Source organism: Limanda limanda, chromosome 5 (genome assembly GCF_963576545.1).
Source record: "Limanda limanda chromosome 5, fLimLim1.1, whole genome shotgun sequence".
In the NCBI taxonomy this organism is placed as follows: Eukaryota; Metazoa; Chordata; class Actinopteri; order Pleuronectiformes; family Pleuronectidae; genus Limanda; species Limanda limanda.
Window position 1 is genome coordinate 30,874,859 of NC_083640.1, and position 25,355 is coordinate 30,900,213.

The 25,355-nt window shown below is 40.8% G+C and overlaps 1 protein-coding gene across 3 annotated transcripts in view; it reads left to right on the plus strand.

Moving 5' to 3' along the window:
* LOC133001606 (3-hydroxy-3-methylglutaryl-coenzyme A reductase-like) overlaps positions 1 to 25,154 on the plus strand; it is a 32,057-nt gene extending 6,903 nt beyond the window's left edge. The window contains exons 2-20 of one of the 3 annotated variants that reach the window (XM_061071219.1): positions 1,814 to 2,002; positions 3,229 to 3,340; positions 4,423 to 4,510; positions 4,590 to 4,674; positions 4,758 to 4,863; positions 5,266 to 5,372; positions 5,453 to 5,572; positions 5,660 to 5,820; positions 9,837 to 10,090; positions 10,168 to 10,331; positions 11,946 to 12,140; positions 12,227 to 12,385; positions 12,965 to 13,122; positions 13,221 to 13,326; positions 16,484 to 16,654; positions 17,288 to 17,428; positions 17,557 to 17,715; positions 19,766 to 19,920; positions 24,089 to 25,154. In XM_061071219.1, the coding sequence (XP_060927202.1) occupies positions 1,826 to 2,002; positions 3,229 to 3,340; positions 4,423 to 4,510; positions 4,590 to 4,674; positions 4,758 to 4,863; positions 5,266 to 5,372; positions 5,453 to 5,572; positions 5,660 to 5,820; positions 9,837 to 10,090; positions 10,168 to 10,331; positions 11,946 to 12,140; positions 12,227 to 12,385; positions 12,965 to 13,122; positions 13,221 to 13,326; positions 16,484 to 16,654; positions 17,288 to 17,428; positions 17,557 to 17,715; positions 19,766 to 19,920; positions 24,089 to 24,143 (2,673 nt within the window). In that variant the 5' untranslated portion in view covers positions 1,814 to 1,825 and the 3' untranslated portion in view covers positions 24,144 to 25,154. The remainder of the gene's footprint in view (positions 1 to 1,813; positions 2,003 to 3,228; positions 3,341 to 4,422; positions 4,511 to 4,589; positions 4,675 to 4,757; positions 4,864 to 5,265; positions 5,373 to 5,452; positions 5,573 to 5,659; positions 5,821 to 9,836; positions 10,091 to 10,167; positions 10,332 to 11,945; positions 12,141 to 12,226; positions 12,386 to 12,964; positions 13,123 to 13,220; positions 13,327 to 16,483; positions 16,655 to 17,287; positions 17,429 to 17,556; positions 17,716 to 19,765; positions 19,921 to 24,088) is intronic. The other 2 variants (XM_061071220.1, XM_061071221.1) reach the window with 2 other exon arrangements.
* Positions 25,155 to 25,355: the final 201 nt, after the last annotated feature.

Below are 25,355 nucleotides of genomic sequence, written 5' to 3' on the forward strand. Positions count from 1 at the left end.
CTTTTGCCGATTACGAGTATAATACGAGTAATCGGAGTCATTATCTGTGCTCGGACTGAATGAAAATCCTCACACAGCGTCACAGCGCTCCTCCCGTCACACACGGCTCTGCTCACTCACTCACAGAACAGCTCTCTGTCTCTCAGTCCCTCAGGTTCACTGCGCATCGGGACTGTTCCATAGGCTCAGTCAAGGAAGCAGAAATGATTCGTTCATTTCCCGACTGGGTCTTCGGGTACGAGTCTTTGGAAAAAATTTCATGAGACCTGCATTGGCTCAGTAGAGGAGCGCTGCAGATGCGAGGGACGTTCACTGTCTCCCGGAGAAGTGAACGCTCTGTGTTTTTGGTGTAGAGGGACGTGAATTGCATTTGTTCACGGGTCATGGTGACTGGTTTTGTTGTTTTCACTTTACATTTACACTTACTTTACAGTAAAGTAAACCTCTATTAAATACAGTACAACATGACAGTTTGTATGGTTTGAAATTGTCATTTATTATCACACTGGCATTTAATTATCACGGCAAACAATTACACTGCACTAAACTTTAAGTGTTAATGTAGAGTGAAAGTAGCAGGGCCGGTCTGTGTGACTTGTGAACGAATGTGGTTCGCGTCTTTCTGTGCTGGGGGCGCAGAGTGTTCATTTCTCCGGGAGACAGTGAACGTCCCTCGCATCTCACTCACACACACACACACACACACACACACACACACACACACACACACACACACACACACACACACACACACACACACACACACCTGGTGTGGAAATAAATTTAAAAAAAATAAAAATAAAAAAATCATAAAAAAATGTTAAAGTTAATAAAGAAAGTTATGTTGAACCAGCCCACTTCCGGGTTAGGCCCCGCCCACTCCGAGTACGGATACGGATAATTCATATGGTTAACAGATACAGATACAGATAATGCTGTACTCGCTCATCCCTAGTTAATACCAACCAAATCGAGGAGGCCACAGGAACAGGACAGGCTAGCGGAGAAGGAGAGGCTTCATGAGCAGACATGCACAAGCATGCACGCACGCACGCACAGTGCATGTGTGTGGCTGTGCGCAACATTATAAACCACCTCCAGTGTCGTTGGGGGTCCCCAGTCTCTGGCACCGTTATTTTGGGGGTCGCAGGCTGAAAAGTTTGGGAACCCCTGGTGTAGTGGGTAGCCTTACTGCAAAAAGGTTCCCAGTTCGGCAGGTTTTCTTTCTGATTGAAGTTTGGAGTTACTGTATATGGATGGATGATTAACAGCAGAGCTTAGTAAACCATATATCAACCAACTTATAACGCTGATATAATTTTCTCACCTGAGATAAGGGAGAAAGGAAAAAGAGTTGACTCAGGCAAAAAAATAGATACAGTCTATTGACCTATAATAAGACACCAGACCGCTAATATACACAGGTCTAATAAAAACAAAAATATTTGAACTAAACTAACCTTGGTGAAGATACAAACTGAAAAAACAGGAAAAAGAGTATATTGTACTGTTAAAATTGAGTAAAGTGCTGGGTTTATATTTAAAGTACCTGGTCTCTGGCTTGTTTTATGTTTTTACCCCACTCCATTACAGCCTAGAACTGGTCCAGTAGCATTAATTGTGCTATATATTGCTTCCAAGTGCTACATACACCTTCTCATCGTCATTATCCATGACAAGGTTTCACTGTACACATACAGTAGTCATATGCCAGTAACCCTGTTTCGTATGATTACATTGTTTTCCATAATGTTCTTTTTAAATGTATACTGTCACGTCCAGCTTATTTTATTCCACTTGTGTGATCTTGCAGATTTATTGCACCATGCTGACCCATCTGTTCCGTATGCATGGGCTTCTGGTGGCCTCCCACCCATGGGAGGTGATTGTTAGCACTGTCACCCTCACCATCTGTATGATGTCCATGAACATGTTCACTGGTAATGACCAGATCTGTGGCTGGAACTTTGACTGCCCCAAAACAGAAGAGGTGAGTCAACAAGTAGGTAAAGAATTTGTCTGTTTTGTGCAGTATTGTATTCACCACATAGCGTCTCTTTACTTTAAGATTATATGTCACAAGTACCCGCAGAACATGAATCATTTTACTAACCATACTATTAACTCAAAGCCCTTGGCTTCAGGGATGAGGATCCACCATTTTTGTCCAGAGAAAAATATAAATATTGGGTGGATTTGCATGAAGTCTGGTACATTTTAGGGTGTGACTATTCCTGAGCATACAAACACAAACAGTACATGATGCTTTAAAGGATCATTGTGTAAGATTTATTCGAAAGGGATCTATTGGCAGAAATTGAAAATAAAAAAAACTAGCGATGTTTTCACTCATTTATAATCATTTAAATTGTACGGATTTTCGTTTTATTAACCCTAGAATGGACCTTGTATATATTTAAATACTTTATATTAACATTTGGAGCGGACCCTCTCTATGGATGTTGCCATGTTTTAACAGTCGTCCAAGGTGGACAAACCATACACCTTTTGAACAACAGGTTCTCTTTCATGTTTTGAAGAGGAGGGTGAGGTATTTGGCTGCAACATACAACTTCAACACTAGATATCACATACTTCTATACACTGAACCTTTAATGGTTGACAGCAGGTGTGTCTGGTGATGAGAGATCATCATAATGACAACAAAAAATCTGTTTCCCTCTGACACAACATAGCTGGCATTCATGCTTCCCATTCAAAGAAAATGAGCAGCATTTCCCTTAAAGCCAAAGCATGCACTGGATGTTTGAGTGCTGTTACTTTTAGTAATCCCCTGACCTCTCATCTAGCATCCTGGTGTCTTTGTTGCTAAGCCAGCAACCTTATGGTAAGGACACAACTCCATGAAATTACTGCCCCAACCAAGAAACAGCCCGACACAAAATTTAACATCATGTTATATCTTGTTTTGTTTGTTTTACCTTAGGACGGAGCAAGGATAGCTGTTATAGCCTGTTCAAAGTTTCTGTGTTAAGCTGCTAGCTTAAGCTTTATATTTACTATATTATTATTCTATAACCACACATTACATGAAAGTGCTATCAATTTGAACATTATATTTTGAACAAGATAAAGAATAAGCATATCTCTGAAAATGTCCAACTCTTCCAGACATTATTTAATTGAACATGACCCCTGACCAAACTGTACATTTCTGACAAAATTGTATCACCTTGCCACTGATCAGATTGTCTCCTCTTTTTATAGCAGATTCTGAGCAGTGATATCATCATCCTGACAATAACCCGTTGCATCGCCATCATCTATATTTACTTCCAGTTCCAGAACTTGAGACAGCTGGGATCCAAATATATTTTAGGTAAATTATTCATGAGCACACATGATGTTAATAAGATATCAAGAGTGACCAAGATGCTGTGGTTCTTATGACTGTAAAGGGAGTTGAGATGTAAGGGCAAGATAGCTCAGGAGGTAGAGATACCTAAATATTATAAGTGTTAGGGTAAGGGTAATATCTAAATAATTAATAAGATTATCAGCTGTACATGAGATTTCTGTGCCTAATATTAGCTTCAATTGAGTGCAGGAGATGGTAGATTTTATTTAGGTAAGTTACATTTTTATCGTTAAAGTAGCGCTTAAAGACATTGCTATTCTGGATGGAGGAATCCTGGCTTCCTATTTGTGAGTAGATAATAAGTGAATTAAGTTTTTCGGTGAACGATCCCTTTAAGTGCAGCACATAGATACACTGTATGAATGTGTGTGTGAATGGGTAAGTCTAAAACTGTAATGTAAAACAAGTGGTTATCATGAGTAGAAAAGCGCTATATAAATACAGACCATTTACTCCCTCTTCTGCATTTGAATATTTATTTGAATTTAAATCTGAGATCAAATTATTTTTTTACTTCAATCATGCGATTTTCTCCCAATACAGCCTTCTCTGAATGTGTAACTGCATTCCATGAATCGCTTGTTGTGGTATTCCATGTCTAATGCTGACATTACAAGATATTAAAACAATATTTGACTTGAGTCTGGTTCAATCATTCCTGGCTTCTTAAACCTTTCAGTTTTCTTATTATATCTCTGTGTGCACATGGTACGGCAGTCACATGCCATTTTATGGGAAGAACTGGCATGCACTCTCAACTTACGGACACATGGCATTTATCAATATAAGAACATGTATGCGAACAACTTTAAGAATGTGTCATGAATCTGACGTAGAGTTTTCTTATAGTTCTTTAAAAAAACTATTTAAGAAAACGGGTTTCAGAGCGCAGTGGTGTCGCTATAGTGTTCCATCTGAAAGGCCCTTGAAGTATTTTAGGTGGTCAACAGACTAGAACAGCATTTTATAATTGCAGTCAATTCACCATATTCAAACCTAGCCAACCAGATATAACAAAAAACACCTCATCTACTCCCTTGCAGGCATTGCTGGTCTTTTCACCATATTCTCCAGCTTCGTGTTCAGCACAGTGGTCATTCACTTCCTTGATAAAGAGCTCACAGGCCTCAAGTAAGGACACACCTGCAAACAGTCCTTTTGTAATGTCTTTGTTACATGCTCCAGCTGATTGCTATGTTCTGTTCTTTAGTGAGGCTTTGCCCTTCTTCCTACTTCTTATTGACCTGTCTAAAGCATGCGCTCTTGCCAAGTTTGCCTTAAGCTCCAGTTCTCAGGTATGAAAAAAAAACCTCTCACATATGAATGACATTCAACAGTATTCATAGAATGGAACATTTGACCCTTAACTCTTTTTCAGGATGAAGTGAGGGACAACATTGCTCGTGGTATGGCAGTACTGGGACCTACTTTCACATTGGATGCCCTGGTTGAGTGCTTAGTGATTGGAGTGGGAACCATGTCAGGTATTTACTGCCATTTGGAGGTTTATTATTCCCTTGAATGAGGTCTTAGACTAGTGTAGTGAAAGCTTGTCTATTCTAGTGAACATTACTTCCTTAAGATGAGATCGGTTTTCATGATGAATATCTCCTGAGGGAATTTCTTCAAATTTAGTACAAGTGTTTACTTGGACTCAAAAGATGACCGGAAGTCTGTATTTTGGGAATTCCTTCAAATTATGACCAGGACTCAAAATTGTTTTGATAACCTTTCAGTCGTCAAAAAATGTATGTACCTACGATAGTCTGAAACTTCACTGGTTGGTGGAGGTATTTAGCCAGAAGGCGGTAATTCAAGTTGTGAAATTGCTGCCACTTCTCATGTGAGTTGTTCTTGAATGCAAGCATCTGTCTTGTATCTTTCAGGTGTGCGGCAGTTGGAAATCATGTGCTGCTTTGGCTGTATGTCTGTTTTAGCCAACTACTTTGTGTTCATGACTTTCTTTCCTGCATGTGTCTCACTGGTGCTGGAGGTAAGCAATTTCACAGTGTTATTGAATGTGTGTACATGTGCGTGCGTATGACCTTTTAATTGACTGGTGTTTTTTTTAAGTTGTCGCGTGACAGTCAGGAGGGCCATCCTATCTGGCAGCTTAGCCACTTCTCTAGAGTGATGGAGGAGGAGGAAGACAACAAACCCAACCCTGTAACTCAGAGAGTCAAAATTATCATGGTAACACCTATTGCACTTAAATTCTGTCTTAGTTTTTATTTGAACAAAAGCATGATATTTCCTTTGTGCTCTTTTCTCCTTGTGCAGTCTCTGGGCCTGGTGATGGTTCATGCCCACAGCCGCTGGATTGCAGAACCCTTGTCCACCCACACCATAGTGGAAGTCCCACAGGTTGGCATGGAGCTGGACCAATTCTCGCCTAGGAGTATGGAGCCAGAGAAACCACTTTGGTATTTCTACCTCACTAGGTGAGGCTGCTGACATGCTAGCTTTTGACTACATGTTGAACACAAACACAAAATGTTTTCATCAAAGTTTCCAGAGCATAGAAAAAGTGCCATGCAATTCATCAAATGAAATGGTGGACAAAAAATAAACCAATAATATATAAATAATAAAGCATCCCTCCCCAGTCATTGCCTTAAGCAGAACATACTAATGTCTACCTGTCACACCATGAGTATGTGGTTTATCCCTGGGTAATATAATGAAGCTGCTTTTAGTAATCAAGTATTTACAGTGTCAGGAATGCATTTCAAAAAGCCTCCATATTTCCTGTAATTTACCATTTGAGTTATTTACACATTTTGTAGTGTGAATCTTAAATGTGTGGTGGAACCTCTTTCAGGGCTGAGCAGTAAAACAAGTCCTTTCTCCGGAGCCAGGGGTTCGCAACCCGCGGCTCTTCGGCCCCTCTGCAGTTGCTTCCTGTGCAGTGTTCATATGTTGAATGGGAACGTCACGTTAATTTGTCAAATCAGCATCGTATCAGACCAGCATGAAAAAAACCAGGAGCGGGCATGTGTGTTAGTGCGTTTGCGCGCGTGCGCCCAGACAGCGCACACACACAGGCCCCGGGCCCCGCCCCCACTCAGCTAACTAACCATTATTAACCCCGCTGCGTCACTTCCTTCTATCACCGTTTAATCTATTTTTATCGGACCATTGTTCAAAACCGGCAAATCTGACGTGAAAAGATTTTTATTATAGACGGAAGTTTCAAAACGGTAACTTAACACAAACTAGGGTTATGGCGAGAGAAGTCGTTATGGGAAGATTGCTAGTAGGACGACTTCTCTACCACCTGAAATCACTGTTACCACAGCAATCAAACAGGACTAGTTAGAATAGAGCACTTTGCCATAACCCTCGTTTGTGTTAAGTTACCGTTTCGAAACTTCCGTCTATAATAAAAATCTTTTCACGTCAGATTTGCCGGTTTTGAACAATGGTCCGATGAAAATAGATTAAACAGTGATGTCATTCTTTATTCTTTCGTGGTTTCGAGGCTTCTGTGCCTCTGTGACCCTGAAGACTATACCGGCGGGGGTTATACCCCTGGCAGGTACTACCAAACCAGGCAGTTTTCAGGTTAGAGGCCAGTCTAAAAGCAGCATTGCCATCATCTATTGGCAGTAGGATGATTGGATGCAGATTGGGCCGATATATTTGTCATACATATGAATGGCGTTTCTGCCTATGCAAATTAGGACATATTCAATAAGTGTGGAGCTAATGTGCATATTCAAATTCATTTCAAAAGAAACTTGTAATCCAAAAAAAGTTACTTTTCATGTATACTTTTATTATGTAAAGTTTTATTGTGGTAGGAGTAAAGGAAAAAATTAAGCCTATTTGGGTGTATTTTGGACATATTCGATTAATGTATATCTCATTTGCATATTCAAATTCATTTTCAAAGAAACTTGTAATACAAAAAATGTTAGGTTTCATGGTAACTTTCATTGTGTAATGTTTCATTTTAATAGGAGTAAAGGAAAAAATAGCCCCGTGTTGTTGACTGGCCCTATTGGCACACATCTCGGATTGATGAGAATTAAACATATTTCCTCAAATAGGATTTCTAAGGACTTTTAGTATGTTGTTCTGGACTCCTCATAGAAATTATCTATGATGAAAAAAATTATTTTACAATTAGTCGGTCGTAAAACGCTTCTTTGCCTGGACTATATTGTATATCAAGCAGTCTTGTTGTAATGATAGTCCATGGTCAGCAGCCACCACGATCAGGATACAACATCATGATCGGATGCCATCATAGTCCAGAATCCATTGCCATGATCCACTGCCGGCATCAGGATCTAACCTCAGCTGCCAGCATTATGGTCCACCAAACTGGCAGATGATCCCACAGGAGAGGAGCTTGATAGCTTAAAGCTCTGGCTCCTACTCTACTTTTAGAGACTTTAGGGACAACAAGTAAGCCTGAATTCTGCTGAGTGTGCAGTGCTCGGCTTGGGTGATATGGTACTATGAGCTCTTTAAGATATGATGGTGCCGTATTACACATGCTGCAGCATTTTGGACAAGGTGCAGAGTCTTTAACGACTTACTGCTGGAGCCTAATAATAAGTATATATAATGAGAATAAAATTGGGCCAAGCACAGAACATTGTGGAACACCGTGGTTAACTTTGGTGTGCACAGATGACTCATCATTATTTGGCACAAATTTGAAACGATCTGAAAATTAGGATTTAAACCAATTTAGCAATTTAGTCATCTGAGGACAGGAGATGGGAGATTTGATTTTAATAGTTAATAAATGTTTTACTTAAAGACGGTCATGTGGATATTGCTATTCAGGGATGGAGGGATACTGGGTTCGATGGAGGTGTGACTTTCAGCCTGGCTACAGTGCTGAATAGAAACCTGGGGTTGTTCTTATTTTCTTCTATTAATGTGGAGTAGTAGGCAGCTCTTGCTTTGTGGAGAGCCTTCTTTTATGCATTAACACTATCTCTCCAGGGTAGGTGATTTTTAACACAGTTGTTGGAATGCCACTTCCTTTCTAGTTTTCTTGACGCTTGTTTTGTGTCTAATTAAATCATAATGAGTTGACAGAGCTATCGACAAGATGGTCAATATCCGTGGAGATAGGGGTTTTAAAGAATTCATTGGTTATATGAAAGGATGATACAGAGTTAAATGTAATTGGAATTATTTTCTTAAATTTAGCTACAGCACTATCAGGTAGACATCTAGAAAAGGTGTTTTTCATTAACGGCATGTAGTCTGATAATAAGAAATTTGAGTTTGTTAAATTATGGTCTGATAGTGTGGAAGTACAATTAGATGTTCAATTTTGACAATGTATGATTGTGTGATTGACAATGAGTACATTGGTTTACACACTGACTGAAAACAATTGAGTTTAATACTGAAATGAATGCGGCACTAAGGCTATCAATATTATTGTCAACATGAATATTAAAGTTACAGACAATAATAATCTTATCTGTATTTAGGACAAGGTTTGATAAAAAATTCAGAATAAGCTCCAGGAGCACGATAAACTACAGCAAATATGATGCTGTTATGATTTGTTGGATGGGTGTGAAAGAGTAAGAACAAGACTTTCAAATGAGTTGTAGCTTAGTTTAGGTTTAGGATTAATTGATAGACTGGAGTTAAAAAATAGTAGCAACTCCACCTCCTCAGCCAGAGTCTGTGTGTGTATTTATATGACTGAGAGGAGGAGATTAATTTAGGCTGACATTGTACAGGATGCAGCCAGGTCTCAGTGAGGGACAGCTAGCAGGGTCTAAGCTAGGTGGCTAGCGGGGGTGGCTAACTACCGCTAATGAAGGTGCTAAACTGTGGAGTTGAGCTTTTAAGTCGCTGAGCCTTGCCTCCATCGCTAGCAATAAACAACATTTGTTACATGTACCACTACTGTAAAGGAGGCAGAGGAGCAAGTGAACATTAGACACTCAGAGCAGAAAAGAGCAGTGGAGCAAGAGGGAGGGAGAGAAGCCATCGCTAATAGATTAGACTGTTAGCCTACGAGGGTGAGCTCAAACAGAAAAGTCTGGTGAAACGCAGATGGAAAAACACAGAGCCGCTAGAGTACCAGAGAGCAGGGAGTGTTTAACATGTATGGATGTTTAACTATTTTCAGTGTGGTTTTGGAGCCAACCCTCAATGGGTTGATTATTTTGGTTTTCCATTGACCTTTGTTACGTCATTTGTTTTCAACAAATTATACAATGTACATTAGTAAAGATTTTCTACTTGAATAATCTGTTCATCAAGATCTGATGTGTAATTAAAGTGTTCCCTTAATTTCTTTGAACAGTGTATTAGGGCTGTATTGCCGCTCAGGGACACCTAATTAACAGCCCAAACATTATATTCTCAGTTCTCTGCATAGACACTACATTTTTTTCAGAAGTCCATTGATTTATTCTTTCAAGTCAAAACGTTGCTTTTATACAATGTTTTTGTTCCTCCATCCCTGTAGGATGATAACCATGGACATAGAGCAAGTGATCTGTCTGGCTTTGGCCTTGCTGTTGGCTATCAAGTACATCTTCTTCGAGCAGGTTGAGATGGAGTCGACCCTGTCACTGAAGAACCCCATCACTATGTCCGCCCCCACCCTGACCCTGCGGCAGCTTACTGAAACCTGCTGCAGGAAGGAGACGCTAGCTCTCCGATCCCTCAACCCCTCCCCCATCATGACTGTCCTGGCAACTGGCAGCAAGGCAGAGATAGGTAGGTAGCTAGTGGTGATGTTGTAGAAGATGAACTTGTGTAGCACTGTGATATTCAACTCCGCGTTGTTTCCCTAGATGAGGTTATCAGGCCTGTGTCTGCGCTAGCCGCTGATCCCCTGCCAAATAATATTTTTGTTGTGGGGGACGAAGAAGAGCTCAAGTCTGAAGCTGTTCAGATGAGCCCCCCCCCACAGCCGAGGGGCATTGACCAATGTGTGGCCATCCTCAACAACCCCAAGGTAAAACATCACAAGTCATATATCATATGACTTCAATATCACCGCTGATAATTGGCGAGATGGTTAACATCAGCCCTGCCTACTTTCCACCTCTAAGACAGTGGTTCTCAAATTGGGGTATGCGTACCCCTGGAGGTACTTGAAGGTACTCCAGGGGGTACGTGAGATTTTTTTTAAATGTATTTAAAATTAGCATCCATTCAAAAATCCTTTAAAAATTGTTAAAAACCCTGAGTCTCCCCAATACCGATGGTTTGACCCAACCTGGCACACGCCACCTGTCATCACCTGTCATCACTGCCGCCTTGAAAACTCAAACAATGGAGTCGGGGAAGCGTAGCAGCAATGCTGCCGAAAACACGTCAGTATTCACAAGAAGGTCCAGACTTTAACTGATGTTTTCAGGTTTAATTGAAACTTCACTAAACAATACCGTGAGAGCTTGTGCCTCTCGGGAGGAATCATAACAGGAAGTTCGGGTCTCTACCGGAACACTTTTAAAATAAAATCATATAATACAAAAACGGTGATGAAATTGTCTGACCTTTGTTGACCTCCCAGTACTGATCTCCTCACAGAGAGTTATATCACCAACATAACATGCTGAGTTTGCCCACTGATAATCAACAATAATAATGCACATTGGGTGTTTGTCAGGGAAGTCATTTTAGATATTTGAATAAACAACCAAATAAAATCTCAAGAGTCCCTGTTCCCAGATTAAAAATCATAGCGTTTAATGGCTTTTGAGAAGGGGTGCCTTTAGAGTCACAGTCTAATAAATTATAATTTAAGGATATAGCTGGCTAAAGAAAACAATTTCAATTAATTAATATGTCATTGCTGCTCCCTTGATCGTTTTCAGACATTTTCTTCTGTATAAATACTTTAAACAACTACAATAATCGAGTTGAAACGATTATTTGGCTTTTTTTTCGAAAGAGACGCGCATTCGCAATTCAGTCCCTCCCCCAAAGCATTCAACACGGCCCCGCTGACTGACACTCGCTCACAAGGAGCTGTGAAGTGAAGGAGGTGAGTTGTGTGTGTGGGGACCGGAGGTATTTAAAAAACAGCGCGAGTGGAAAATGGCAGAGGGAGGGCAGGCCCGTCTGCCATCTTCGAATCCGACGAGCAGCAGCACCACACAGTGTAGCGGCCACGCAGCGCAGCGTCCATTCTACAGCGCGCAGCCGCCCGGCTGTTCTCACCGGACCCGCGCGGGTCAGCTCGCGATTCTCCCCTTTTTGTTGTATGGAACCCGTTCAATGTCGGGGTTCGGGGGTAAATGATGATGGTCCTCATAGCCCCCCCACCCCTCTCTTTTTCTCTCTCTCTCTGTGTGTGCTTGTTTACATATTAATAATGGTTTGAATAATCGTGATTTTGTTTTTGTCCAAAATAATCGTGATTATGATTTTTTCCATAATCGAGCAGCCCTAGGCTACACTACACCAATAAAATTAGTTTGATTGTGTTCATTTAAACCTGCATTTTAGCAATGTCACAAAAATACTGATAATACTGTTAATTTTGGTCACTATAATTTTGATATAAAATGTTCACACTGCTTCATCTCTGCTGTGAATTGTAAACATTATGTTTCTGTTTCAGCTTGGGCCTAGTTTCCTTAGTGATGCTGAGGTGATGCTGCTGGTCAACTCTAAACATATCCCTGCATATAAACTGGAGGCCACGATGGAGAGTCCAGAGAGAGGAGTGGCCATACGAAGACAGATAATATCTGCAAAGCTTCCCTCTCCTTCTGCCCTTTCCTCCCTGCCATACACCCACTATGACTACTCTAAGGTGAAGACACACACACACACACACACAAAAACTGTAGTCCTCTCTGCACGAAAGATTCACAAGGTTGGTAAAATATCTGTTTTCAGGTTATGGGCACCTGCTGTGAGAATGTGATTGGCTATGTACCCGTACCCGTGGGCGTGGCGGGACCACTGCATCTGGATGGGAAGCAGTTCCAGGTTCCCATGGCAACCACAGAGGGCTGCTTGGTTGCCAGCACCAACCGCGGTTGTCGAGCAATTGCTGTGAGTGTCAGATGTGCTGGTGGTTGGTCTAGAAATTGTTTTCTTAAGCCAGCTGTATCTTAAAATTATAATTTATTAGACTCTGACTCTAAAGGCACCCCTTCTCAAAAGACATTAAACGCTTTGATTTTTAATCTGGGAACAGAGACTCCTAAGATTTGATTTGGTTGTTTATTCAAATATCTAAAATGACTTCCCTGACAAACACCCAATGCGCATTATTATTGTTGATTCTCAGTGGGCAAACTCAGCATATTATGTTGCTGATATAACTCTCTGTGAGGAGATCAGTACTGGGAGGTCAACAAAGTGTGCGTCTTGTGGCTTGGCAGACACTGATAAAATTGGGGCAATGATAAGGAAGACTTCTTTGTATTTGATTGGAAGGTATCAAATTCATACACCCTAAAAAAAGAGCTGTAGCTGCTTTATAATTAAGATTTAAAACAGAGAATGTGTAAGTATTATTTCTGTTAATTTGTCTACCCATTTTCAATTTATTTATAGTGTTCAGAAGTAGTGTGAAAGCAGCATCCTGTGATAATAATGTATGGTTTTTATATCCCCTGCTTGTATTAGCTTGGAGGTGGAGCCAGCAGTTGTATCCTGGCTGACAGCATGACTCGAGGACCAGTAGTGAGGATGCCCTCTGCTTGTCAGGCTGCTGAGGTAAAGGCCTGGATGGAGAGCATTGACGGTTTTCAGGCCATCAAAGAAGCTTTTGACAACACTAGCAGGTAAAAATTTTAAACTGAAATGAACAGAACTGTAGTAAGTTTGGGTTTTTATGTTGGCTGTATGTCATCTGGTTTATTTTTGTGGTTGCTGTTTGAAGGTTTGCTCGACTCCAGAAGTTGCTGGTTGGCGTGGCTGGGAGAAATCTATACATTCGCTTACATTCAAAGACTGGAGATGCTATGGGGATGAATATGATATCTAAGGTAACTCTGTCTGTGTATGCATGTGCTCGGGTGTTTCATATCATCAAGGCTTTCATTTAAATAGCCAAAAAAAATTTGACATTGTAGGCACATTATATCACACATATATCATAGAGATACAGAGGTATGTAGGATAGTGGTTGGCAACTGCAGGCCTGCAGGACAAAACAGTCTGCCAGCAATAATAAGCAGATCATTAGATGATTCAAATTATTTATTTTTTCAGAATATTTCACACACAGAAATTGGCACAATAATTAAATTTTTTATGTCTCAAAAGTGGACTGAACATTCACGGGTACAGCAGGTGCCGGTCTCTGTCATGGCAGCGACATACAAAGAATAACCTCCTCTTTTCGCAATTCTGCCTACACAGTAAAAGCACAATGTTAGATTTCTTTGCAAAACTTAATTTTTGGCTAAATTACATAATTTTAATCTGAAAAGTTGGGAAGTCAGCTTTGGTTTAAGATTTTGTTGATTGCTTAACAGGACTCTGAAATAGCCGATGTGTTATAAGAAAAAATAACATAAATTAAGTAAATCATTCAACTTGAATCAGGGTTCGTACGGTCATGGAAAACCTGGAAAAGTCATGGAATTTTAGAATGTGTTTTTCCAGGCCTGGAAAAGTCATGGAAAAAAAGAATCTCCCAAAAGTTTTGGAAAAGTCATGGAAATTTGTTATAATCATATTTTCATGTCGTTCATTTTAAGGATGGGCATAATTAATAGACGATCGATTAATTGATCATGAAGAATTTCGTAAATTACATTTTTTTCATCAATGAAAACTATTGCATGTTCGCTATGTGGCAGGAGGTCCGAATATCCGAGTTTCCCTGAACGCAGCACAGTGAAGATGTTAGCAGCTGAAGGAAGCAGCCCGGAGCTAAAGGCCGGCGCATGCTTCTGCGTTTTCACGGGCCAGGAGACGCAAGAGCCCTTCTGGGCCCCTCACGGCCCTTCTACGTCCTTACGTGCGTCGGCCAATTTTTCTAACTAACGCTTGCGGGGCAGCGTCACCCGCCCGCAAGGGCTGTGATTGGTCTGCTAACTACATCATTTCCGGAGTCGCATTTCCGGTTCATGCCCGGAAACCACGGAAGATTTAGAAGAACGAATATGGACCGAATAGAAGAGCACTTGGCAGAAGAGATCCGACACTATGTCCACTAGTTTAACCCGTCACTAACCGGCGGATTTTTCCGCCAGAAAAAGGCTCTGAGGAGCCGCCGTGGCGATGTAAATAAATCGCTCCTCTTCGTGCCACACACGAAGAAGAGCCGACTTCGACAAAAAACATTACTGCGCCTAGTGTTCTGGCGGGGAATTGCATGGCAACACGCGCAACGGTTGGAAAACCATGAATGACAACGAGTCCTGCGTTACAGCTGCGTGCCTGCGGGCCCCTGACAACGCAGAAGCATGCTCCGGCCTTAAGCCTCAGTCCACGGGGAAGGGAACCCGCACAGACCCGGGTCTGGGTGAGGGGTTCCGGGAGTGAGGGCGTGACAACGACCGGACTGAGAGGTCTAGAACCGTCAGACAGAGCTAGCTCTCAGCGGCTAGCTGCTGCTCTCATCGGGGCTTAAGAATACAGCAGCGCATATTTTCAAGTGTAACCATTGAACTGATCCCGTTTAACTGCCACAAGAGTTGTTCATCTTGTAATAAAGACCTAAATGAGGAAACACGCTGTGTTTTTTCTATTTTCACTGCATTTTAATATAGCCTATAAATAGTGAATTTTAATATAAAAATATTAATGATTAATCGAAAATCGATCGTTAATTCTCCCGACTATCGATTAAGACAATTTAATTGAATGCCCATCCCTAGTTCATTTACGCTGAGTTTTAAATAATTCATATGCTTTTAAAGAAATACGCTAAAAATATAGGCAGGCATACTTGGGTTTGTGTTATTTAAGGTATACTGTATGCCTTGGAATTCTCATTGTTAGTTTGAATACTACATTTTGTCATTTTTTCGCGTATACACTGAGATTTCACAAAATGTTCGGTCATGGAAATTTGGTTTAAAGTTATTGAAAAGTTATGGAAATCCATTGGTCAAAGTGTGTATGAACCCTGTTATATACACATCAAACACAACGTTTTTCCTTTTATTAAAAGCATAGACTAAAAAATGTGTGCAAAATAGACGCCCAATGCCTTCACTGTAGATGAGACATATCGGATTTACATTCATGAAACCAGGTAGGATCAACTTGAATTGGAGCAATATCAGATTGTCTTAAATTGTCTTAAGATGAATGCTGAGGATTGCAAAAATATGTACAGGCATCTACAAATGTGTATTCAGAATCGGAGTGTGTATTGAGATTTATAAATACATAAAAAAAATCTGTAAATGTGAGATTTTTTACTTGTGTAGACAAATCAGAACATAGATCCTTGAATATGTAATAAATTCTTATACGTCTACATTTGACAGATTTACAAAGTACAGGTTTACAAATCCGATTAGGTATACACATATTCTGAATACACATTTACTGTATACATTCCTATATTCCCAAACCTCAGAATGCGTTTGCAGATTCTTTCTCTTACACACTCAAATAATTTTGCTACACTATTAGCCTCATCAAACAATCAAAATCACAAATCACATTTTGTCACATAGGGCAAAAAATATTTTAATGCAAAGTTTTCTTACTTAACTTTGCACATGTCCAGCATGCAAATATAAAAAGATTTTACAGTATTTTGTGATACATTGTTTAAGGCCTGACTGATGAGTGCTCCTTAATGCTCAGATTAATTCTGTCATTCTTAAAATTTGAATATGTCTTGTATTATGGAAAGGGAAGATTAAAACAGATTGTACATTACTCAGATACGTAATTAATAAGCCTATTCATTGCCTCTTTTATTTGTTGAGTTCTATTCTTTGTTGTTGAAATCTATTCTTTGTGTAACAAGCATTGTCTGGACAAGCTCAACTATGAAGCTGCTTCAAAACCAGCAACATTTCGTCTCTGGGATTTGCCTATGATTGTGTTCCGGCCCACCAGCTAATGGCTACAAAAAAAATGTCTTGCTGCCAAATTGACTTGCTGTCCGCTGATGTAAGACATACAATCCTAGTCTATCTCACGTATGGTTTTTCACGCTTGACTGATCTGCAGGGTACAGAACAGGCTCTGGCCAGACTGCAACAGCACTTCCCAGAGGTGCAGGTGGTGGCTGTCAGTGGGAACTACTGCACTGATAAGAAACCAGCTGCCATCAACTGGATTGAAGGCAGAGGCAAGTCTGCTGTCTGTGATGCCACCATCCCTGCTAAAGTGGTTAGAGAGGTAGGCAGAGCCAGAACTAAGAATGCAGCTTACTGTTGTTGGCACTGACTTCTTGCACATTTTAAAAGTAGGTAATAAGTATTGAGAAAAGCTACTGCTGTTGGTCCATGAAAATCTTATAATGTTGCAGGAAATAATCTGGTTTCCAATTCATGTATCAATAAATTTTGATTTCTGACAGTTGCTAAAAGGAAGAAGGATCAACATTTTAAATCTATGCAAACGCAATAAAAAGTTTACCTCAGCTGTCCTTAATTAGCTTAGAGTTAAACCCCCTTATTAAATCAGTGAAAACCAAAGCATTTAGCACAATTAGGAGGCAATTATAGAACATATGACAAATACCTTCCCTCCAAATTTCTCCTGTCCATACACACATGTAAAATATCCCTTCCTTTCACATTCATTTTATGTGATGGGGGCAGATAGTGCACCATCCCTACATTGCTGCTCAGCTTGGAAACATTTAGGGACTTCTATACTGAAACAATTTAAGCAGATACTCAATGTCTATTGTCTGAAGACAGATCAATTGTGAATGTATCAGTTGTATATGGCTTCATCTAACCTTAAGTTGTTTCCAATTCAATAGTCATCTTCATCTCATATTAACTTCTTCCTGTGCTGCTGCAGGTTTTAAAAACGACAACGGAAACTATGGTGGAGGTGAATATCAGTAAGAACCTAGTGGGCTCCGCTATGGCAGGGAGCATTGGCGGATATAATGCTCACGCAGCCAACCTTGTGGCTGCTATCTTCATCGCCTGTGGACAGGTGAAGTAATTGTTAAGAAATACTGTGCATCAGTGTGTGTGTTTCAATGTTTTCTTGTGTCAATATTGTGTGCGTGTGTATGTTTGTGTGTGTGTGTGTTTGTGTGTGCGTGCGTGCGTTTCCTCCAGGATCCTGCCCAAACAGTGACCAGCAGTAACTGCATCACCCTGATGGAGGCAACAGGACCAACTCGGGAAGACTTGTACATCAGCTGCACCATGCCCTCTATAGAGCTTGGCACTGTAGGAGGGGGCACCAACCTGGCACCACAGCAAGCCTGCCTCCAGGTACACACAAACATACATGTTTTACAATATCTCCAACATCAACTTTCTGCAGGTCAGACAGAAAGAGGTCTGTAAAACTCAGTGGGCTGTGTCTTTTCTTGGCGGGTGTTGAGGTGGTGCTTGGTCTTTTTCATGGATATGAACATGTTGTGGGGAGAGAGCACTAGGTTGAGGACTCTCCTGAGCTTCAATCTCAGCAGCATGTTCTTGATCATCTAAATTTGTTGCAGTGTCATCCTCCTGATCTTCCTCAAACCAATTTGACCACCCGTCTCACTAATGCAAAAAAAACCTCTTCTCTCAGCACATCCGCAAAGTAATTGCCACTCAATTTTTCCAATCCCTTTCGGCACTGTGAGATACATTTCTGTGGTTGATTGGCTAACTGTGGGTGTTTATATGCTTGCTAAGGCCTTGATATGGTAAGCAATGTTTTCTCAGTGTTACTGCCAAGCTTGTACACTTCGATGATGATGATGTCTGTACCAGCTGTGCCATATGTAAACTCTACAATAAACTGTGAGCCTGATTCAGATTAGGGCAGGTCAATTGGGATTATTTTCTGAATAGAACTATACTGTTTTAGAAAGTCTTAAAATTGTTGTCTGTGCTTTTTAAGCCACTAGCTAGGACTGAGTTTGGAAGATTAACACTTGGTGGAAATATTGTCATCTTCCGATTCACTGGTTGCTATTTAATATATGTTTTGGCAACTCCCGGCTTGCTCGCCACATTTGTAAACTATGAGACCAGTTCCAGGTTCTGGTGTATTGGGGTAACTTTATAAATTATTTAATCATCTATCTGTTATATTTTAATGTGGGTTACAACTCAAATTATACAAACGTTATACACATTTTTTTACTTAAAGAAATAGAGAGGAAGGCTGATATCAGCAAAATGTAGCCTTATTATTATTATCCTTATTATTATTAACTGGTGCTGCTTTCATTACATCTATAAATGTAACTCTTATTATTTTCTTAAAACAACCAGTCTGACATAACTTTAAAATGATGGTTACACAACTGTTCTTGGTCTATCTCTCTCTATCTCTCCTCTCTCTCCCCTTTTCTCTCTTCTCTCTCCTCTTTTCCACCCACGTCTCTCTTCTCCATTTTCTCTGCTCACCCCAACTGGTCGAGGCAGATGACTGGCCACATAGAGTCTGGTTCTGCTATAGGTTTCTTCCAGTTAATGTGGGAGTTTTTATCTCCACAGTCCCAAAAGTGCTTGCTTGTTGAGGGAAATATAGGGTTTCCCTATAACGTTATATACCTGTAAGGCCTTGATCTCACTATGTAAAGTGCTTTTTTTTTTTTAAATGTATGCTATGATTTTTTGCTGTGCAAATACAATTTACTTTAATACAAAATTGTACTTGCATTTAGACAAGCATCTGTTCAAGAATTGCAGCATATTTTATTAATTGTACTGAATAATGTAATGAGATCACACAGTCATGTTGAATTTATTAACTTAACCCATTAATACATTTTTCTTTTCCTTGATTTAGTTCCCTTTTTTATGATTACATTGTAATTACAATTGTCAATACGTCTCCCTTCATTACATTACCTTAAATTACATTTAATTTAGCTGACGCTTACAATAAGCGAATTACAATGAGTGCATTCAACCATGAAGGTAAAAGTACAATTTGCATAGCAAAAGCCAAACTACCAAGTGCTACATGTAAGTGCCATATAAGTGCAACGAAATGTTAAACAATTTGTTTTATCCAAGGTGTAGTTGTAAGAGATGTGTCTTTAGTCTGCGCCGGAATATGTATAGACTTTCTGCTGTCCTAATGTCAATGGGGAGCTCGTTTCAGCATCTAGGAGCCAGGACAGCAAACAGTTCTGATTTTGCTAGCTGTCCCGCACAATGAGGGAGCAGCAAGCTGATTGGCAGATGCAGATCCATCTCTATCAGACATTTTCTTTTGTCATCAATGTTGTAAATGTTGTGTGTGTGTGTGTGTGTGTGTGTGTGTGTGTGTGTGTGTGTGTGTGTGTGTGTGTGTGTGTGTGTGCGTGTGTGTGCACAGATGTTGGGCGTGCAGGGAGCCAGTCAGGACTGTCCAGGAGAGAATGCCCGGCAGCTGGCCAGGATTGTATGTGCAACCGTGTTGGCCGGAGAGCTCTCACTGATGGCTGCTCTGGCTGCTGGACATCTGGTCAAGAGTCACATGACACACAATAGGTAAGGGTGATAGGCACTCATTTGCAGATTTAGTTATTTTTTGCCTGTGAGCTTTTCCCAGGTCTACATAAAAAATCATATACACTGTCAATGGCGACTTCTATCAACACCGCAACCTAGTAAAACCAAACCAATTGGTTCATCCTTTGGTTCAATTACCTCTGTTGAAAGGTACAACATAAAGGAAAAACATGTCCTTATCTGCTATTTTTGTTTGTGTCAGAGAAACCCAACTCATGTGGGGCAGATTTGGAAATAATAAGACCTGTTCTAAAATGTGGTTGACCCGAAAATAACCTAAGGTAGAAAAACGTAAAGGTTGTAAAAAGAAAGTAGTGACATGACCTTTTAACCCTACTCATGCATCCCAAACCCTAATGATTTATGATCTTTAACAAAGAATTGCCTATGGGGTATGAAATGTTGGTAAATTATGCATCACTGCCTGTACACCTGAGTAATGCATGGGTCCAGTTTTGCAAACTCGTACCCACCCGCATCCGCAAAGGTCCATACCATAACCAACCCTTACCCAAAGTTAGCTAGAACTAAAATATGGACCTGACTCATTTATATAAGACCTGCGACTGACCCGTGATTTAACACAGGCTAAACAGTCACTCACTTCAAAGCACTTTATTTTTACTACCTAGTCAGAAAAAACAAACTGAAATCTTTTAGGGGGAAAAATAAACATAAAAAACTAAAAATAATGTGGTTGCATAAGTGTGCACACCCTCTTAAAACTGGGGATGTGGCTGTATTCAAAATTAACCAATCACATTCAAACTCATGTTAAATAGTAGTCAGTACACACCTGCCATCATTTACAGTGACTCTGATTAATCCCAAATAAAGTTCAGCTGTTCTAGTAGGATTTTTACATTCTCTTAGTTTCATTTTACAGCAAGAGCCATGGTCAGCAGAGAGCTTCCTAATCATCAGAGGGATCTCATTGTTGAAAGGTATTGGCCAGGAGAAGGGTACAAAATAATTTCCAAGGCATTAGATATACCATGGAACACAGTGAAGACAGCCATCATCAAGTGGAGAAAATATGGCACAACAGTGACATTGCCAAGAACTGGACGTCCCTCGAAAATTGATGAACAAAAAGACAAGACAAGAAGAAAACTGGTCAGGAGGGCTTCCAAGAGGCCTACAGCAACATCGAAGGAACTGCAGGATCTTCTGGCAAGGACTGACTGTGTACTACATGTTACAACAATCTTCCGTATTCATCGTTTGTTTGGGCTATGGGGTAGCGTGGCAAGACAGAAGCCTTTTCTTGCAAAGAAAAACATCCAAGCCCGGCTAAATTTTGCAAAAACATACATGAAGTCTCCAAAAAGCATCTGGGAAAATGTGTTATGGTCTGATAAAACCAAGGTTGAACTTTTTGGCCATAATTCCAAAAGGTATTTTTGGTGCAAAAACAACACTGCACATCACCCAATGAACACCATACCCACAGTGAAGCATGGTGGTGGTAGCATCATGCTTTGGGGCTGTTTTACTTCAGCTGGAACAGGGGCCTTAGTCAAGGTGGACGGAATTATGAACAGTTAGAAAATACCAGTCGGTTTTGGCACAAAACCTTTCGTTAGAAAGCTGAAGAGGAATTTCACCTATCAGCATGACAACGACCCAAAGCATACATCCAGATCAACAAAAGCAAGGCTTCACCAGAAGAAGAAAAATGTTTTGGAATGGCCCAGCCAGACCCCAGACCTGATTCCAATTGAGCATCTGTGGGGTGATCTGAAGAGGGCTGTGCACAGGAGATGCCATCGCAATCTGACAGATTTGGAGCCCTTTTCAAAGAAGAGTGGGCAAATATTGCCAACTCAAGATGTGCCATGCGAATAGACTCCTACCCCAAAAGACTGAGTGCTGTAATAAAATCAAAAGGTGCTTCAACAAAGTATTAGGTTAAGGGTGTGCACACTTATGCAACCAGGTTATTGTAAGTTTTTTATTTTTTTATATTTCCGCCTAAAAGATTCCAGTTTGTTTTCCAATTGAATTGTTTACGGTATAGGTCACATTAACGGTGGAAAAAGTTCGGACCGGATTTATCTTTGTCTCATTTGTTTACATCACAAAAATCTTGCATTTTAACAGTGGTGTGTAGACTTTTTATATCCACTGTATATGTAAGCCTGTGCCATTAGGACATGTAAGCCAAAATAGCCTCTTCGGCAGAATAAAACACTAACTATGTTACTCGCTTAATCTCCAAAGACATCATCTTCTGCAGGCTTCCCAAGCGTGGTGTGAAGCACTGTGTTCAGAACGTGTGCGTCGCAACTAAAGGCCGAATTATAGTACTGCGACTGCAACTGCGGCTCCTCATAGCCTTTTTCTGGCGGACAAATCCGCCAGTCAGTGACGGGTTATACAAGTGGTCATACTTTCGGATCTCTTCTGCCAAACGCTCTTCTATTTGGTCCATATTCGTTCTTCTAAGTCTTCCGTGGTTTCTGCCGGTATTATGGGGCATGAAACCGGAAATGCGACTCCAGAAAGGATGTAGTTAGCAGTATGGCTGAACGATTAATTGCATTTGCGATAAAATCGCGATATGACAAAACGTGATTTCCTAATCGCAACGTGCACGATTATAACGTGCGAACGAGAGAAGGGCATCGGGCTGCCGTCCTCACCCGCAGCCAGAATGCCGCGGGACAACAAAACTCCGCTGATCCAGAAGATAGCGAAGCAGGCCTGCGTCACCTATAGGAGGCTCAAGTCTTCGACGTGGCGGACACACACAGCAAGCTCACCTCGCTGGTGACCGCGGTGCCGGACCTGAAAATCGCTCTCGGAAAAGCAAGCCGAGCTCCAGGGCTGCGGGGCTCCAGAGCCCCCCGGTCACCTACATGCACATTTGCGAGACGGAGGTGCTCAGCATGGGGGTGTTCCTGCCGAGGCCCGGCGCCTCCATACTGCTGCACGACCACCCGGACATGAACGGGATGCGCAAGGTCTTTACACCGACATCATGTCTGCTGTGTTGTGGCTCCACAAACACTCTGTCTGTTCGGGGACTTGTGTTCGAAAGGGTTAAAAACAAAAAAAAGTCAGAGGTTGTTACTTGAGCAGCGGGGGTTTGCAAACGTGAGGCGCACCTCTCTCTCGCTCACTCGCGTGCTCGCTGCCTTGGTGGATGCGCAGTTCCGGGCTGCCATGGTCGACCGAAAAAAAAAATCGCATATTAAATCGCAATCGCAATATTGGGGGGGGGGAAATCGCAATTAGATTATTTCCCCAAATCGTTCAACCCTAGTTAGCAGACCAATCACAGCCTTGCAGGCTGCGTGAGGCTTGCGTAACAGCTGTGATAATGATTTGAGAAGAGGAAGGAGAAGCTGGAAAGAGAAGCTCCGTGTGTCTCCGTGTGTCATGTGTTCTCAGAGTCTTTGATAATACAAACTTTTTCTCAATTGTCCGACTTGCTTCTCAATGATGTGTTGTCCACAATTTGGTATTCACCACTAACTATTTTTGTCTCTATGTCATCCATTTTTATCAAGGCTTTCACAATAAAACATTTAACATTTTTTCATTACCAATTTCAATGAAAACAATAACATCACCCGCTACCCGCAAGCATTTAGTTCACTTTTACCTGTACCCGTGAATTTTCATAAATATATTTCAAACAACCTTATTCGGGTTATCCGGCAGGTAACCAACCCAGTGCAGGACTCTGCTGTACACAACCCCTGGTTATGGGGTACAAACGGCCACACAGGGTAGAGCAGGGTATGGTGATTTAATGCAAAGAGCATTACAATGACACATGATTTTAATCATTTAAAGGGATAAAAGAAAATGTGGTAATCAGTGTTATATTTGAACTGAGCCACAAATGAATGAATGTTTGGCAAACACTGAGAAGTCTTACAATACTTTGGGATCATAATGAAACTTTAGCAGGACAGAGAAGTCATCTGAGTAGGCTGTCCTTAGGTGTGGCCCAGGATGTATTTGTATTGACACAGCTAAACAAAATGAGGGCACATGCATCCTAGACCACCTTCTAATGTGGTCTGGCTTTCATATGAGTCTTCAATGTGTCCTGCCTGCATTCAGACCTGTACCTGCAGCTGTTAATACCAGGTCTAAAATGGGTCTCTGATTTACCTGACTGTTCTTTCTGCAGATCTAAGATGAATCTACAGGAGCCTCCAGGAACATGCAGCAAGAACGCCTCTTGAAAGCTTGAGAGCAGCTTAGGTTCCCTCAGTGAGCCCAGGTCACTGGACGAAGTAGAAAATCCAGGAAAGTATGGACAATCGGAAAGGGACCAATCATTCATCAAACAGATACAGGTGTCTTTAAAGTGATATACATTAGAAAAGTATTGTGTCTTATGCAGCTGGCTAGAAGAAGTACATTATTGGCTTCTTTTATCACCACAGTTAAAAGATAATGTCATGTTTTGTTAGGAAATAGATGGTCAGGGTTCATATTAAAAATGTATGCTCTCCTGCCACCAAATTGATCACTGTGAACACAAACAATGCCACACAGACTTAAGAAACAAGTAAAAAGGTTCTGATTGTTAAAAGTGTGTCACTGGTCATGTAAACCTCAGTGGCAATGCTGGTCACCACAGAATTTGTATCATTTGATTTCTTTAATATTGTGTTTTATGAAGCTAACACTTACAGAGTGGTGAAGCAGCCCAAGCCCAAGAAGATTAAAAGTCTGGTTCAACCACAAGACAGCATAAATATATACTGTATGTAAATTAGGGCTGGGCAATTAATCCAAAATGTACTAAAACCGACATTTATAACCTCTAACCAATTTAATCTTGCCTGTGCTGTATAACCCGCCCGCATGTCCTCCCTCCTCACTCCCCTGCTGACCTGCGCTCACTTTAAGTTAACAATGAACAACACTAAATATGTGTCAGAGCCTTTCTTTGTGTTTATTATGATATATATTCTCACATGACTGGTAATTAATTGGGGATGATTTAGATTTCTAAATTCATGTCAAATTAATTATTTTTTGAATGTATTGTTATTTGTTTATTGTGATTAATCAGATGATGATCAGCTGTGATAGAAGGAAGGACGGAGGGGACTGAGGTTCTCAGCATAGCTGGAGGAAATGTTTGTAGAATGGGGCATCAGTACAATCTTTGACCTCATGCTGGAATTAGACATGTTTGTTCATTTTTCTTTAAACTTAAATAAATGTACCAAAAGACAACAGAATCGACGACTGCAGTGTTATGATTTTTACTTTGTCTTAATGTGTGAGTCAAGAAGCAGAGCCTGTTAAAGTAACAGAAAATAAAAATCAAATAACAGGCCACCACATAGTCAAAGACTCCAGATTCGCTGGAAAAACCTGTTGATGGAATAACGAGACATCGCCAACTAGAATCTCCTTTGGATTCTTATGAATGGAAATTG